The sequence below is a fragment of the Brassica rapa genome, chromosome A03, assembly GCF_000309985.2.
Source record: "Brassica rapa cultivar Chiifu-401-42 chromosome A03, CAAS_Brap_v3.01, whole genome shotgun sequence".
NCBI classification, from domain to species: Eukaryota; Viridiplantae; Streptophyta; class Magnoliopsida; order Brassicales; family Brassicaceae; genus Brassica; species Brassica rapa.
In genome coordinates this window covers 18,184,722-18,200,498 of record NC_024797.2, presented here as the reverse complement: position 1 = coordinate 18,200,498, position 15,777 = coordinate 18,184,722, and the positions used below count along the sequence as shown (strand labels likewise).

Below are 15,777 nucleotides of genomic sequence, written 5' to 3'. Positions count from 1 at the left end.
ATATTTGTATAAATACGAAACAAGTGGGACTATAAACAGTAGGTTGGGTCTGGCACAATGGTTTCTTTTTGTGATGGGTATATCTCAAACCAGGGTTGGACTCCCCCTTGTAACCATCTTTTATTTTATTTTTATTAATTTATTCATTATTTAAAAACGTAAAAAGCCACGTAATGGTATATAACGGACAGCTCAGATTCCGTTACATTTGACTAACGGATAATTGGTCAATGTATGCAAAAACCGAATTTTGTTAGTTCGTGTATGATATTTGAATTAACTACGTGTTCATGTATGTATTTGCACAGCTTATGTGTTTATGTACTGATCGGGACCGCTGGACTGTGTTGATGTAGGAATTAGCCGATTTCCCTAGAAGAAAACACTTACATTATGGTGAATATCAATGGATACAAAAGATAAGTAATATTTATTAGTGAATATCAATGGATATTATCGTGTAACTGAGGTTCACTGTGTTTTTTTTTTTTGGGGTCGTAAAAGTCATTTATATCAATCAACAGACAAAACCATCATAGCATACAAAAACATCCTAGTTGCTGGCAGATACAATCATACACATCCGTTTTCCAAGAGATGGGCCTGTCAGCGAAATAAGATGGGCCTTTAAGCTTAAGGTGGGTTATTTTCGTTTTGGGCCGAAAGAGATGGATATAAACACATTCACAAAGAAAATTAGTTAGATGAATTATTAAATAAAAATATTCAAAATTCACTACTGTTTTTTTTTTTTTCCCACCAAGTTTTAATTTTATTAAAAGATACGGGCCAAGCCCAATGGCCGAAGCCCACATACAAAGGCCCACATTACTACTAATCGGCCAACCAAACAAAACACACCAAACCCTAAGCCCAAATTGGCAACCCCGGCCCAAGCCCACCTACTCGAACCCATCACCGACCGACTCTGGGAACGCGGGCGTCGAGGAAGCTGAAGCGCGCCACGTGTGAAGATCTTGACCGTCAGTGCGCCACGCGTCGCTCCGCCTCGACCCGACCGTCACCGCCTTCCCAAGCCGCCGTACCCAACCACTGAAAATCTCGGTTCGCCGGAGCTCTGAATCCCTTCGAGCCTCCACCGAAACCACATCTCTTCTTCACCACACTGAGAACCTGTCGGAGAGCATCATCCCGCTATGGAGAGCTCCACCGACGGCGAATCTACAACCCTAAAATTCACAACCCGATGAAACCTCTTCCGCTCCATGACCAGAGCCCATACTCGAGCAACCAAACCCCTTCGAGACACAGAAGCCGACGAAGTAAGACTGACGGAGCCTTAACCTCCCGGGAACTTGAACTGACGACGGCGAAGTTATAGTAACTTCCGCCTCTCAGCGACTGAAACCGGCGTCGGCGGAACTAACTGAGCCTCCACCTCCCGGGACCGAAAACACAAACCGCTTCACCTCTCCTCCCTTCAGACCTCCGCGTCTTCACACCAGTGACAGAACCACCACCAAGGGTGACTGACCAGAGCTCAAACAAGGCGGAAGCCGTCAGAAACGAAAGTGAAACACAAACGGGGACTTTTATCTGAAGGATGACGGTCTCCGGCGACGGCACGCACGCTCACGCGCCGGCCGATCGCCGGAGATCTACTTTCTCTCTCTTTCGCTACTTTCTCTCTCTACTTTCTCTCTTTACTCTTCCTCCAACTTCTCAAAATTCACTACTGTAAAAGTGTGAAAATTGGGAATTAGGGTTTCGGATTTCTGGGTTAATTTAATTCGGATTTGAGCTGATCATGGAGCTAAGCTTCGTCGCTCCGTTACGTTTTCTCAACCACCTCCGTCGAAGTCTCCGCGGCGATACTCTCTCACAATCCTAATTTTCGAAGACGTAACATTGCATCAGTATTTGTATGGTTGCTGTTGATTCGCGATGAGATCCTCGGGCTCTCCTTCTGGGAGGAAGAGTAAGAAGCTCGCCGCGATTTGCGAGGAGGAGTACAACAAAAACCACGGAGAGCCGAAGGACAGAGACGACGCCCCTCCTGCTGATTCCGAGCTTCGGCGGAGCTCTAGGGTTAGACGGATACCGTCAATCCTCGACGCTTCTCCTCCTCCCGCAAAGAAACGGCGCCGTTTGAATAGGAGTTCTAGGGGGAGTAGTAGCAGTAGAGTGGTGGTGGAGGAGGAGGAGAATGATGATTCGGATAATTGGAAATCTAGGTTGAGGTCGAGGAGGAGGAAGGCTGGTTCTCAGGCGAGGAGTGTTGTTAAGAGGAAGAGAAAGCTTGTTTTCGGAAACGGTGATGGTAATGAGGTGAGAGATAAAGCTACTAATGGTGGGAAGCTGATGAAGGGTAAGAAGCGAGTGGGCGTTAAAGAGTCTGAGAGTTCGGAGGATGAGTCGGATAACAGTAATGCTGAAGAGGAGAGTGCTAGCGAGTCTGAGGAATCGGATCAGGCTGAAAGTGAAGCTGGAGAGGAGGATGAGAAGGTGAAGAAGGCTACCAAAAGATCAGTTGTTTTAGAGAGTGAGGATGAAGCTGAAGTTGATGGAGGGGAGGCTGAGAGTGAGGAGGAAGCAGAGAGTACTGAGAATGAGACTGAGGATAGTGAAAGTGAAGCACAAGGTAGTGCAGAGAAGGAAGGAAGTGAGGTTGAAGGTAATCTGGATGGAACGGCAGCTGATACTGATGTTCGAATGGAAGAAGTGGAGAATGAGAGTGGGGATCAAGTGGAAGGATTGGAGAATGAGATTGAGATGGAAGTTGAAGGAACTGAGAGTAAGGAGCTGGGTGCAATGGTCTCTGCAAGTGGAAACGGCACTGGTATGCCAGGGGATGATAGTGAGGTTGCTGATAATGGTAAGACCAAGCAAGGAGATACTTTAGATCCTGAACTACTACAGAAAGATGCCATCGAGGTTAATGAGAGTTTGAAGCAGACCGATGACATTGGAGAGCAAGATGCTTCCAGAACAACATCTACTGATAAGGCCAACGATAAAGTGGGTGAAAGTGTGGAAATGCTTGACGGGTTGCCTATTCAAAATGAAACTTGCAACAAAGTAGTTGACTCAGTTTGCACTTCATCAGATAGACTTGGTAAACCTCCCTTCAAGCAAGCCAGACGCTGTGGTTTATGCGGAGTTGGCACTGATGGCAAACTCCCGAAGAAGTTGATACAAGATAATGGTGAAAGTGACGTAGAGGCACATAGCGGTTCTTCTTCTTCAGGGGAGCCAAACTATGACATATTAGATGGTTTCGGAGATGAACCTGGGTGGCTTGGCCGTCTATTGGGCCCTATAAACGATCGTTATGGAATTTCTGGAACGTGGGTTCATCAGCACTGTGCCGTATGGAGTCCCGAGGTAACGTCTGGTTCTGATTATATGATACAACATGCTTTTTGATTGCTTAGATTCATCTACATGTGCTTCTCACTTCATTGTTATATGTTTCATTGACACAATGTGTGCCAGTATTAGTGTTTATTTCTCTTTTCAATTCTGTGTTTTTCTCACGCTTAATCTTTAGTTTTCTGTAATGCCTGTTTGGTTGTCATTATTCGTGAAATATTTTTAATTTAACTATGCTCTTAGCCTCTTACTGTCTTCTCATTAATTTTTCTTTTCCTGAATCATATTTTCTGTAGACGTTAATGTTCAATATTCTTGTGGTGTAGGTTTACTTTGCTGGTGTGGGACGCTTAAAGAATATAAGGGCGGCACTTTGCAGAGGGAGGTCATTAAAATGCACTCGCTGTGAAAGACCTGGGGCAACCATCGGTTGTCGTGTTGATAGATGTCCAAGAACCTATCATTTGGTCTGTTATTACTCCCTCTCTGGTTTTCCTTTCCCCACCTCTGAGATATTGGCTAATAAACTTGCAGCTGTAACTATTAGTGTATCATTCTCTGACAACTTCCTTTTGGTGTTCTGTGTTTTGCAGCCTTGTGCGCGAGCTAATGGTTGCATCTTTGATCACCGTAAGTTTCTCATTGCTTGCACGGACCACAGACATCATTTCCAACCCCATGGTCGTCAGTGTCAAGTCAGGGTGAAGAAGATGAAAACCAAGAAGATGCGTTTGGAGATGAGGAAACACTCAAATGATGCCTGGCGTAAGGATGTGGAAGCGGAAGAAAAGTGGTTTGAGAAATGTGGAGACGATGAAGAATTTTTAAAACGTGAAAGCAAGAGACTTCAACGAGATCTATTAAGAGTGGCGCCTGAGTATATTGGAGGCTCTGAATCTGAGAACGGAAAAGCATTTGAGGGATGGGATTCTGTTGCTGGGCTTGAGGGTGTAACCCAATGTATGAAAGAGGTTGTTCTTTTACCTTTACTGTATCCAGAGTTCTTTGATAACCTTGGACTTACACCACCAAGAGGTATCCTCTTGCATGGACATCCTGGAACTGGAAAAACCCTTGTGGTTCGAGCACTGATTGGTTCCCTCGCTCGTGGTAATAGACGGATTGCCTACTTTGCCCGCAAAGGGGCAGACTGTCTGGGAAAATACGTTGGTGATGCTGAGCGCCAGTTAAGGCTCTTATTTCAGGTCGCTGAAAAATGCCAACCATCCATCATATTTTTTGATGAAATTGATGGTCTTGCTCCCAAGCGGTCAAGGCAGCAAGATCAAACACACAGCTCCGTTGTATCCACATTGCTCGCTTTACTAGACGGCCTAAAGTCGCGTGGCTCAGTGGTAGTCATAGGTGCAACAAACTACCCTGATGCTATTGACCCAGCATTAAGGAGGCCTGGGAGATTTGATAGGGAGATCTATTTTCCACTACCATCGCTCGATGATAGAGCTGCAATCATCTCACTCCATACTAGAAAGTGGCCTAAGCCGGTGTCTGGATACTTGCTCAAGTGGGTTGCTAAAGAAACTGCCGGTTTTGCTGGTGCGGATATACAAGCTCTCTGCACGCAAGCTGCCATGATTGCCTTGAATAGGAGCTTTCCTTTGCAAGAATCTTTGGCCGCTGCAGAGTTGGGAATCTCTAGGAGTAATCGTGTTGCTCTACCATCCTTCTCAGTTGAAGAAAGAGATTGGTTGGAAGCTTTATCCCGCTCCCCACCCCCATGCTCTCGTAGAGGAGCGGGAAAAGCAGCTAGCGATATATTTTCTTCTCAACTTCCTGTTTACTTGGTGCCCTCTTTGTTACCGTCATTGTGTTCTTTACTTGTTGCTTTTCATCTTGAAGAGCGCATCGTCCTCCCACCTCTACTTGCCAAAGCTGCGGTTGATTTCCAAAATGTGATCTGTTCTGCTTTGGGCGACAAGAAGATAACTGATGCTTGCTGGTGGTCTCATGTTGATAGCCTTCTCCAGGACGTAGATGTTGTAAAAGATATAGTTCAGAGACTTTCTTATGCTGGGATCCTGGATGGAGGGTGTGACTTAGTTAGATCTGTTTCAAGCACCCCTGGTGCTGGAGACTGTAATTCGGGTTCTGCACAGTTCATGGTACACCGAGTCCGCCGACATCCTGGGTTGGGGAATGCTTCTTCAGAATCAATGAACAACTCTGGGTTCCAACTGCTTATTGCTGGAGAACCTAGATCTGGTCAACGTCATCTTGCTTCTTGTATCTTGCATTGTTTTATTGGAAATGCGGAGATGCAGAAGATAGACACGGCGACAATTTCACAAGAAGGAAATGGGGATCTGGTGCTAGGCGTAACTCACTTATTAAGTACGTCTTCTGTTATTAACATTTCATTACGTACCTGATAATGATATTTAAGCAGCTACGTACATTTTTTCTTTTAGTCTTTCGTTGATTTGTTTGGTTCTAGTCCATTTCCAGGTTACTAACTGGTAAATCTGTCCGACCTGTAGTGAAATGTTCTAGCAGGAAATCATGTGTGGTATTCATGCCAAGGATTGACTTGTGGGCTGTAGAGACAGAAACTCAACTGGATGAGGAGGTCGAGTGTGATGATGATTCTGTAAAAGAAAATTCTTCTCCCGTTAGTCCAGAAACAGTGGAGAAAATGGAGTTGCAGTATTCTTCTCGAGTTTCACATGCTTGGAACACATTTTTTGAGCAAGTAGAATCATTGCGAGTTTCCACAAAGATAATAATTCTGGTATGCTTAACTTCTTACTTCCTTAATATCGTTTATCCAATATATTTTCGGCTGATGATAATGTGCTATCTCTGATTCTTGCTTGTTTAGTTTACTTTCTGTTAGCTTTTTTTGGTACTTTGTGAATGTAAGCCTTTTAGAAGAGTGTCAACACGTGAGACTAAATTCTTTTTTTTTTTTGGTGATAGGCTACTTCTAGCATGCCCTACGAACTCCTGCCTCCTAAGATACAACAGTTCTTTAAGACCGACCTATCAAAGGAATATCAGCCAAGTATGTCTGAGGCTGTACCTCAATTCACTGTACAAGTTGGTGAAAATTCTGACCAGGACATGGCCATTGACCTGTCTGCTACTGAGTTGTCAAGGCGGGCAATCCAAGTGTTTCTTCACTTAGTGCATCAGGGAACCCATACACACTATGACTTACAGAAGGCATACAAAAGAGAGGATCCTGAGCAGGGTTGCAGAGATCCATCTTATGAGAATAATCCTGATCATGGTGCAGAGGAAGAAGTAGGTATCAAATCAAAACCTCCTGAGGATTGTTCTTTAAAAGTGCCACCGATACCTATCAGCATAAATGCGAAACCTAAATCAACCTTGGAGTTAGCTGTTTCTACATTTGGTTATCAAATTCTACGGTTTCCTCAGTTTGCTGAGCTTTGTTGGGTGACATCAAAGCTTAAGGTAGGGCCAAGCGCAGATGTTTCGGGTCCTTGGAGAGGATGGCCGTTTAATTCGTGTATCATTCGTCCTTGTAATCCATCAGAGCAGACTATTACTGCTTCCGGTTCCAACAATGTTAGAGGCAAAGATGTATCTGGCACTGCCAGGGGCCTCGTTGCTGTTGGATTATCAGCGTATAGAGGAACCTATACGTCACTGAGGGAAGTCTCTTTTGAAGTAAGGAAAGTTCTCGAGCTCTTAGTTGGGCGGATCAATCTGAAAATCGATGCTGGAAAGGACAGATGTCAATATATCAGAATTTTGTCCCAAGTTGCTTATCTGGAAGATCTGGTTAACAGTTGGGTATATGCAATGCGAAGGTACGCCTTGACATACTTTGTTTTTATGTATGTTTGTTTCTAAAGCTTGTTGTATATCTAACACAATTTCACTGTTTACAGTTTTGAATCGAATGCTCAAACAGAGTCGATGAATCCATTGTCGTGTTCTGTAGCTGATGCGACAGTGAGGGATGAGCCAACTGAGCAAGGAACATCTGATCGATCAAAAGGAGACCTGAAAGAAGATACACAAAACATGAATTGTCCAGACCCTATAGCATCTACGGATCTTACCGACAATCATCAGCCAGTTGTGGAGATTACAGACGGCTTAGTTTTGATCAAAGAGAATGGTGATGATACTTCGAATTCTGCAGTGTTGATTGAGGATTCAGGAGTAGTTTCCTTGCATCAGGCTGTTCTCCTTGATCTTAACTCTCCTGCAGCCGACCATGAACAGAATGAAACCCAAACAACAGCAACAGTCACTTGTTTGCAAGAAAAAGATAATTCCGAAAACAATCATGTTGGATCTGGGGATCCCAATTCTATCTCACAGGAAGATCTCAAGAAATCAGCTGACTCAAGTAATGGTGAAGCAGTTCATGGCTTAGAATCTGCTAACAGCATGCCTGAGCCAGTCAAACAAGTTGAAACACCTGCAACAACCACTCCTCTGGATGACCCTAGTTTAGTTTGTTTTTACCGTTGCTGCCCTCAGTGTGTCTCCATCCTCCAAGATTCAATGCGTAAATTAGTTACTCGCGAATTGAGACTTGGTAGCAGCCACATCACAACAGAGGGTATACATGATGCGGTTTCTTTATTATCAGTGGAGCTGATCGCTGCTGTTAGAAAGTTCATATCTGCCAGAGCTACGCAGGAAGTAGAGGTTGAAGAACGTGATGGAAGCTCAGAAAAGGAAGCGTGTCCTTGCAAAAGCTCACCTAGTAATTTTCTTGCCTCGGCTGAGTGTTGCAGCCATTCTGCTGAAGAGCAAGGGAGCTTAGATAAAGCAAACGCATCTCCAAGCGCTAAGAGTTGGCTTGAACCAGTATTCGTTTTCAGGGATGGAATATTGGTTCCTCTAAGTAGCAGCGAAGATGACTCCGCTTTGCATTGTAGATATGATAGTTTCTGCCTTGGTTCCCTCATAGAGTTGGTTGCAACTGAGATGAAGCCTTTTTGATTGGTTGAATTTTTTTTATTTTTTGTCTTTACTCAAATCAACTGGTTTTGCCGGTGATTTGCTGTTACATTAGACTTATGAAAAAAAATCAGCAGTGTCATGGCTCAAGTTTTTAGTACTCGGTTTAGGCTGCTAATTGATTTTTCTCTTGAGATTTACTGTGATTGTGATTAGCCCAACTTCTTTTAAGTATTCTTATTTTTCTCAACATTGTCAACTAATCTCGAAGTACGGAGCTAATTTCTCACACTCTATACAGCACTAACTGTCAACTAATCTTGAGATAAAAACTCTCATGTATCACCCATAAGAGCATCAAAGTCCACCATATTACAGTGACTTTCGTTTATTGTTTGGGAGTAATATGTTCTTCTGGATAGAACAATCTTAGTAATGATAAGATCCACACTTGGTTTACTGCAAGTTGCAACAAAGACAATGTCCAAATTCGAAAAAAAACTTTTGAAAGTCTATACAGAAACTTCAAGCTTTTTTTTATCTGAATCTAAGCATGAGAGATCTAATTTACAGAAAACTCAAGACGGAGAAAAACATTTGTTTCTCCTGCGTGTAAATTCTAAAAAGAACAAGTGCTAAGGAGCTATGCAGGTATTTATTATTGTAACTCCTACATATATAGTTCAGAGCTCTAGGACCACCTTGCCCGGAATCTCTTTCTTCTCCTTGGCTTCATGAGCTGCTACAACTTCGGTTATCGGAAATGTTTTTTCCACTGGTATCTTTAGCTTTCCTGCTCCGACTAACCGCTGAATCTCAGCTAGACCTTCAGGATCAGCCCTCATATACGACCACCAGTAGTCTGTATTATTCAGTTCATGCAGATTTTATCAGATAGACCTTTTCTTTTACACTCAAATAGTTTAATGACACATGTTTATTAACAGAATAGTTACTGCAATTTTAAGATAGAGAGTAATGCAGGATCTATCATATACCTATTCCATGAGAATACTGATATTGTATCTTCTTCTTCGCTAAGAGTGAAGTTGCAAGCGGAAGCCCAATTACAAAACCGTATCTATCAGTTAATGATGCAGCCTCACCCTTCAACAGACAAATGCAAAAGAAGAAAACGCTTTTGTTAAGCAAAATCAAAGACTTAAGCTACCAAAATCATTGTAGCAAAAGAAACACAAGACAATGTTACATACCTGGAGAGTCATATAGTTTCCACCCTTCCTCAAGAAGTTTATGCCTATTCTCTCGGTTTCAGGCCGACCAATAGTATCCAACACAGCGTCAAACTTCCCTTTTACCACCATCTCAATGTCCTGTACATGAAAAGATCAAGGTTCATGACAACATAATCATGGATCAGCAGAGAGAAAAAGCGGCTAGTATCAGTACCTCGGTTGTGTAGTCAACAGCTTGCTCAGCACCAGCTGCTAGTATTCTATCTCTGGTCTGACCCACACAAGAGGCTGTAACATGACACCCAGAGGCTACCGCAATCTGGATTGCAGCAAAACCCACCGCTCCTCCTCCCCCAAAAACTAATACCCTTTGTCTGCAAAGAGAAAGGTTTCTAAGTAACACGAAAGCATCTATGTGAAATGTTGAAAGGTGAATTAGTCTCAGCTTCCTGCATCATGCAGACAGCAAAAAGTTTCTAAAGAATCATACCCTTCGAGAATCCGAGCATTACTCTTCAAAGCACGCCAAGCAGTCAACGCTGCAAAAGGAATTGCACTTGCCTCCTACAAGTGGCAACAGTTTAAAAAACTCAATCAAACAGCTAAACAATATAATCACTCACACAACAAAAACCAAAGATAGAGAGGTTACAAGGCACACCGAGCTTCTCACTTACCACATGAGAAACAGACGCTGGCTTCTCAGTAAGTTCCTCCTCAGAAAGAACTCCATAATCAGTATAAGTACCCCTCAACGCAGTAGGATGCAAGGCACCAAAAACTTCTTGCCCTACTCTAAACGACTTAACAGAGTTCCCAACTGCAGCAACCTCACCACTAACATCACGTCCAATGATAATAGGAAGATGCGGCTGAAACACAGAACGCCCATATCCAGCTCGTATCTGAAATCACAACATCAATCTCACTACTGTCACTATGAGAGTACCAAACACAATAAACTTTTTTTTACTTTAAAAATCTGAAAAAAAAAAGTGAAAGCAGCAAACTTTCTCAAAACACTATCATCAATTGCAGATTAACATTTCACACGTGAGAGATCTCAATCTAACCGATCACAGCAATCCTAAACCCTAATTAACGCAAATGAAATCAAAAGCGGATCAAGGAGAGAGAGAGAAGACTTGCTCTGCGATCAAGAGGATTGACGGAGACAGCTTTCGCCCTTACGAGAACCTCGTTGGGGTTGAGATTCGGCACCGGAACATTCTCCCGGAGCTCCAGAACCTCCGGGCCGCCGAATCGAAGCAGCATCACGGCACGGCAACCGGTGAAGATGCTCCGAAGAGAGCTTAATCTCGCCGGACGGAAAATCGATACGGCTTTTGAAGTACCGCGAAGTGATCTCATCCCTCGCATTTCTCAGTAGTCGTCGTCTTCTTCTTCGTTGATGCGAAACTCTCTGCTTCTTCTATTTTTAAAGCCTTTTTTTTTTAACAGAGAAACTGAAACTTATGACGTGGCAGCAGTAGCGTCCACAGAGCGGGTTTATTTAACGAACTGTACATGCAAGTTGTAGCTTTTGATCTACCGGTTTGGAACAAACCGGTTGACATTTAGTAAACCAAGTGTAGTTTTATCAATTTCATCTGTGAATTGAGAGAATTGAGCTTAGATCAGTGGAACGTAGCTCGAGAGAAATGCATAACCGCTTCGTAATTATGCATACATAACCAAAAAATGTAAAACCATGGTTCTACGTACACACATCTTGAACTTAGACAAAGATCATAATTTTAACTTTTAAGACCAAATCTTTTGAGAAGAGTGATTTGATCATACAAGTTAAATAAGCTAATGTGGTATAACATCGTGATGAACTTGGTATACAACAAGATGATACATTTTAGGAACATGATGCTAAGTAACAAGTAAGAGTATTAGAGTAAGGATTTGTAATGACCTGACCGCCCACTCTCACGGTCATTCACTTTCTCTGATACGTGAGTCCTATCCCATCCAAACGGACGGTGTATTAATTTTTTAAAGGTCCAAAATTTTTGTTTACTAACTTTGCAATTACCGCAAGATATTTTTTCGTATATTGGCCTCACTCGCACATTATGGTGAATCACTTTCTGATAGGTTACACATCTTTCCACCATTCTAGATCAAGCACGTTTAATTCTGAAATTCTAAATGGATGTGTGATGAAAAAGGTAAGTGCACTTTGGTAACATAAATAACCAATCGATTCTCTTAAACTTTTTCATAAACAACAAAATGAGATGTTACAGAATTATCAAACCATTGGGGGTGTCATTGGTGGAAGCCTTAACTTTTTTTCTTGGGCTTACGCTTCTTTTGTTTCAGTCTCATCCGTGTCTGGTCTTTTCACATTTCTCTCTCACTCTCTTCTCTTTCTTCTGGTAAAACAACATTGCAGCTCGTGCATCATCAATCTGTCATGGAAAAAGAGTTGAGATTTGCCGATCCAAAGCATGATAAAGTCGAGCCAGAGATGTTTGTAAGATGTACACACTTACAGGGCAGTGCTCTCGCAGCTCTCCGTTTTGAGTGTCGGCCCCTAGAAACTCAGCCGCAAGATGTTTCAGAGACTTTCTGGTTTTTTCCCTGTTTGAAAGATTACAGGTGGGTTCATTAGGATTTTGATTAAAAGGTTTGACCAAACCGTATTTTTACAGATTCTTGTAACCATAGGCAACACTAGTACAAATTCTACCACGTTTTAGTCTCCTGGCTTTATATATACGGTATGATAAAAGAAACATGTATTAAAATAATGTTTTTTTTTGTGTCGTCGTATTAAATTATGAAATTTTATAATAGAAAAGGCAGGACAAGATATGGATGCATTTTTATAATGTTTTTTTGTTAACAGCATAAACAGAAACTGAAATGATTAGGTGCGATGGTGGTGTAACGACCCGGATTCGTCAAATTGGTTTGATTCATTTTAAATATAGCTTTAAAGCAAACCGAACTCTTTTCCTTGTGGTTTGGCATAACCGGGTATCTTTTTATATATATTAACTTACCTATCTCCTTATTCTAAAACCTAAAGACGTGTGCCGTCATTGTTCAACGAAGCTTGCGTGATCCATCTTCTTCATCATCTCTTCCTCCTGCTCTTATTCGACGTCTCGCCGATGCCTTGCCACACTAGAGATGAAACACCACCACCGGAGATGTAGTTGTGTTGCCGGAGATCAGATAGCACCATTAGCCGTGGAGAAAAAGTGAGAGATAGGGCTAGATGGAGACCTTTCTTGCGCTTGAAGTTATCAAGTGTCCACTCTATTTAATTGCTGCACCATTGTCGGTCTGTTTGACGCTCCAGCCTATCATCCCGCCGCGGATCCATGTTGTGGAGAGCCATCAATGCTAAGTCGTTGACGTTACGTATCGGTTGGTAATATGAGCACGTGATCAAAGATGACAAGTCACCGCCACCGTAGTCACTCGCCTCTGTTCATACCACCGCTCAGGTGAACCAAGTGTTGATCACGAGCCGCCACGAGTCACAAACTACCGGAGACCAAAGATGGATCCATCGTTTCAGCCTGATCCGTCGCAATCAGCAACCGTAAGTCACCGGAGATGTGGGCCATGCCACTAGATAGTCGTGTCGTGATCACCGAAGATCATACCAACCATCGTCCCTTGTTAGCTAAGTGTTATCTTCCTTTACTTGTAGTACAAGTAACATCAATAGCATAAGCCCTAATCGTATCATGCCATGCGCAGGAAGAAACGTGGAACTATAGGTGAGAATTATTTGATAAATAATTCATACTAAAGCCTAGACCATGAGACATAGTTGTTTCCGATCCAGCTTCGATTTTGGCTAAGGTGAGGGTCTTTTTCCGAGCTTCTCTTACACGGCTTAGGACCTCGAATAAGTATAATTTATTTCTAATGTGTTTCCGTTTGCGTGAAATTGAGTCTGTCATTGTTTTGCTTAGTTTTAGGTTCTTTGCTTAACCGGAACTAGGGTGTTAGATGATTCAACAATGTTTGTTCATTTGTAATTGATAATATATATATATATATATATATATATATATATATATATATATATATATATATATAGTATATTGATGTGATTTGGTTGATAGCCGACTATGGATATTTCGGCTGGAGACAGTACATTGGGTGTGGTGTTTGCTGCGGCACAGCGTAGTCGACCTGTTGTGCCAAGGCGTGGAGGTCGATAAATCGTCTACGGGCGTGTGTTACCGAGCACGTATTCGGTGGTGTTTTGGCCTGTTAGTGGGCAGCTTGTTTGATCTCTGGGTACTTTAGGTACCGTGTTTTGCAACGTGTTAGGATTAAATTATATTTATTCGGAGTGCTCTGTCCGGGTCCTTGGACTTCGGGTTTAGTATCCCCATACCTCACTGGGTAACTCACCTGTTACTCACCCCTCATTTGCCCCCATGCAGGTGAGACTGACGAGTATATGATATTTGGATGGATTGGTGCTACTGGGCTTTATTTCGGATTTTTATTTGGGCTTAGGGTGAGTGGAGTCGTGTATATGGGTTATTATGCTATGAGATATTGTTGGTGGCACGCTGTTCTCCAGATAGGAGGTGACGGGTGTCATAATTTGGTATCAGAGCGGGGTTCCGTCCCGGCCTCGACCCGGGATGGCGATTAGGGGATTCGGTTTTCTACGTTTTCTTTTTAAAGTATAAAATACTTTATATATATATATATATATAATAAAAAAAAATGTTTGCGAAGTTCTTTTAGCACCATTCGGTCCAGTAATTAATAACTCAATTGTCTCTTTCTATGACGATGAGTAAAATCATCGTCATTCATCCTTCGACTAACAGGGTTCTACACAGATGTTCAGCAGCAGAGGTGTGATGTCTCAGCTCGTCAGTTGTCTCAGGAGTGTTATCAGTTCCTTCGGTCATGGTTCTGAGATTATCCAGGAGTGGATATGTGACGTTTCTGCTTCTACCCTACTTCAAGCAATTGTTCCACGAGTTTTGTCACGGGAGATTACGTGGTATGAGGTGTGAGCCATTGGTTGGCATGTATTGTTTTTGTGTACGAGTATGTTGACTATTTTGGAGGTATGTTTGGTTTGTAAACTCGTGGGGATCGCTTTTGGATTGGGGTGCAGCAGCTTGCGTTGTGTTGATATTGGAGTTACGCTTGGTTTTGTTTGTCAGTTTTTGGCATTGTTGATCGTTTCAGAGGTGTGTCAGTTCGGACAACTGACATAGGACATTGAGAGCTATTTATATACGAGTTGTACCATTTATGCATGGAGGAGTTGAGTTTTTCAGAGATTCGTCAGAGATGGAGCTAAGTTTATGCGATGTCATTCTTGAGAAGGATTGGATGTCATGACATCAAGTAGTGTTGATTTGCCTGAGGGCAAGAGTTCTTATTCTGGGATACGATGAGAGTTTTTACTATCTGCAAACTACATGCTAAGGAGTTATTGGATATATGAGTAAATGGATGTTTGGTGACCATTTCGATGGTTAAGGACGATGGACAACATGAGTTGCAGGATCTTGGGGTTATTGCATAGTATCGAGATGTATTTAAGGCCTTTGGAAGGGCCGTCACCAGCAAGAGGAGCCGTTTTCTTACGATCGGGTTGGAGTCAGGGACATAACCGGTTTCACGTTTTCAATACAGATTAGCGGCAGCAGAGATGACCGAGCTTAAAGAGCATATGGAAGATTCACCAGACATGGGTTTTACTAGACCGAGTACTTCACCGTGGGGAGCATCATTATTTTTGTAAAGAAGAAAGATGGGAGTTTCAGAATTGTGTCGACTACAGAGATCTGAACAAAGGGACCCTTAAGGATAAGTATCGCTTCCGCGTATTGATGAGTTGTTGGATTACCTACCAGAGGTTCATGGTTCTTGAAGATTGACTTGGCATCAGGATACCATCAGATTGTTATACCTGAGGAGTTTCTACGGATGTGGATTTTTGTATATGTTATGGATATTATGAGTTGAGGTGATACTATTTAGCTTGACGAATGCGCCGCATTCGTGAAGCTTACGAATGATGTTTTCATGAACACTTAGATAAGTGCGCAATTATATTCATCGATGACATCCTGATTTATTCTTGGAGAAAAGAGGAGCATGTTGAGCAGTTACAGATCGTGAGCATAAATTGGTTGCTAATGGAGTAGGTGTAGTTTATAGAAAAGAAAAAAAAAAAAAATAAATAAATAAATTTTTTTTTGAGTAAAGTATGTACCGCCGAAATAGTTCATGTACAGTAACAGATATTATTCGAGCATTCAGATATCACCTTACGAAGCTCTTTATGGAAGATAATTCGCACACATACTATGATTGACCAAAGTAG

General features: G+C 42.3%; 2 protein-coding genes across 2 annotated transcripts; one reads left to right on the top strand and one right to left on the bottom strand.

The window, feature by feature from the left end:
• The first annotated feature begins 1,691 nt into the window (after positions 1–1,691).
• LOC103859609 lies at positions 1,692–8,488 on the top strand. Its single transcript, XM_009137178.3, has 6 exons — positions 1,692–3,345; positions 3,660–3,800; positions 3,927–5,685; positions 5,832–6,082; positions 6,271–7,130; positions 7,212–8,488. The coding sequence occupies exons 1-6, from the start codon at positions 1,906–1,908 to the stop codon at positions 8,278–8,280; spliced, it is 5,520 nt and encodes a 1,839-aa protein (XP_009135426.1). The 5' UTR covers positions 1,692–1,905; the 3' UTR covers positions 8,281–8,488.
• A 216-nt stretch (positions 8,489–8,704) lies between these two features.
• On the bottom strand, positions 8,705–10,924 carry LOC103859608 (reticulon-4-interacting protein 1, mitochondrial). Its single transcript, XM_009137177.3, has 7 exons — positions 10,584–10,924; positions 10,112–10,339; positions 9,925–9,998; positions 9,649–9,808; positions 9,453–9,572; positions 9,237–9,345; positions 8,705–9,100 (listed from the first exon to the last, which is right to left on the bottom strand). The coding sequence occupies exons 1-7, from the start codon at positions 10,812–10,814 to the stop codon at positions 8,922–8,924; spliced, it is 1,101 nt and encodes a 366-aa protein (XP_009135425.1). The 5' UTR covers positions 10,815–10,924; the 3' UTR covers positions 8,705–8,921.
• Positions 10,925–15,777: the final 4,853 nt, after the last annotated feature.

What these genes read in the sequence shown, in the direction of transcription:
- LOC103859609 (XM_009137178.3), top strand. Translation starts at nt 1,906, where the DNA reads ATGAGATCCTCGGGCTCTCCTTCTGGGAGGAAGAGTAAGAAGCTCGCC. An exon ending in GTGCCGTATGGAGTCCCGAG is followed by an intron (nt 3,346 to 3,659) that starts GTAACGTCTGGT and finishes CTTGTGGTGTAG; the next exon opens with GTTTACTTTGCTGGTGTGGG. An exon ending in TGGGTATATGCAATGCGAAG is followed by an intron (nt 7,131 to 7,211) that starts GTACGCCTTGAC and finishes CACTGTTTACAG; the next exon opens with TTTTGAATCGAATGCTCAAA.
- LOC103859608 (XM_009137177.3), bottom strand. Translation starts at nt 10,814, where the DNA reads ATGCGAGGGATGAGATCACTTCGCGGTACTTCAAAAGCCGTATCGATT. An exon ending in CAGCGTCTGTTTCTCATGTG is followed by an intron (nt 9,999 to 10,111) that starts GTAAGTGAGAAG and finishes TGCCACTTGTAG; the next exon opens with GAGGCAAGTGCAATTCCTTT. An exon ending in TCAGTATTCTCATGGAATAG is followed by an intron (nt 9,101 to 9,236) that starts GTATATGATAGA and finishes TGAATAATACAG; the next exon opens with ACTACTGGTGGTCGTATATG.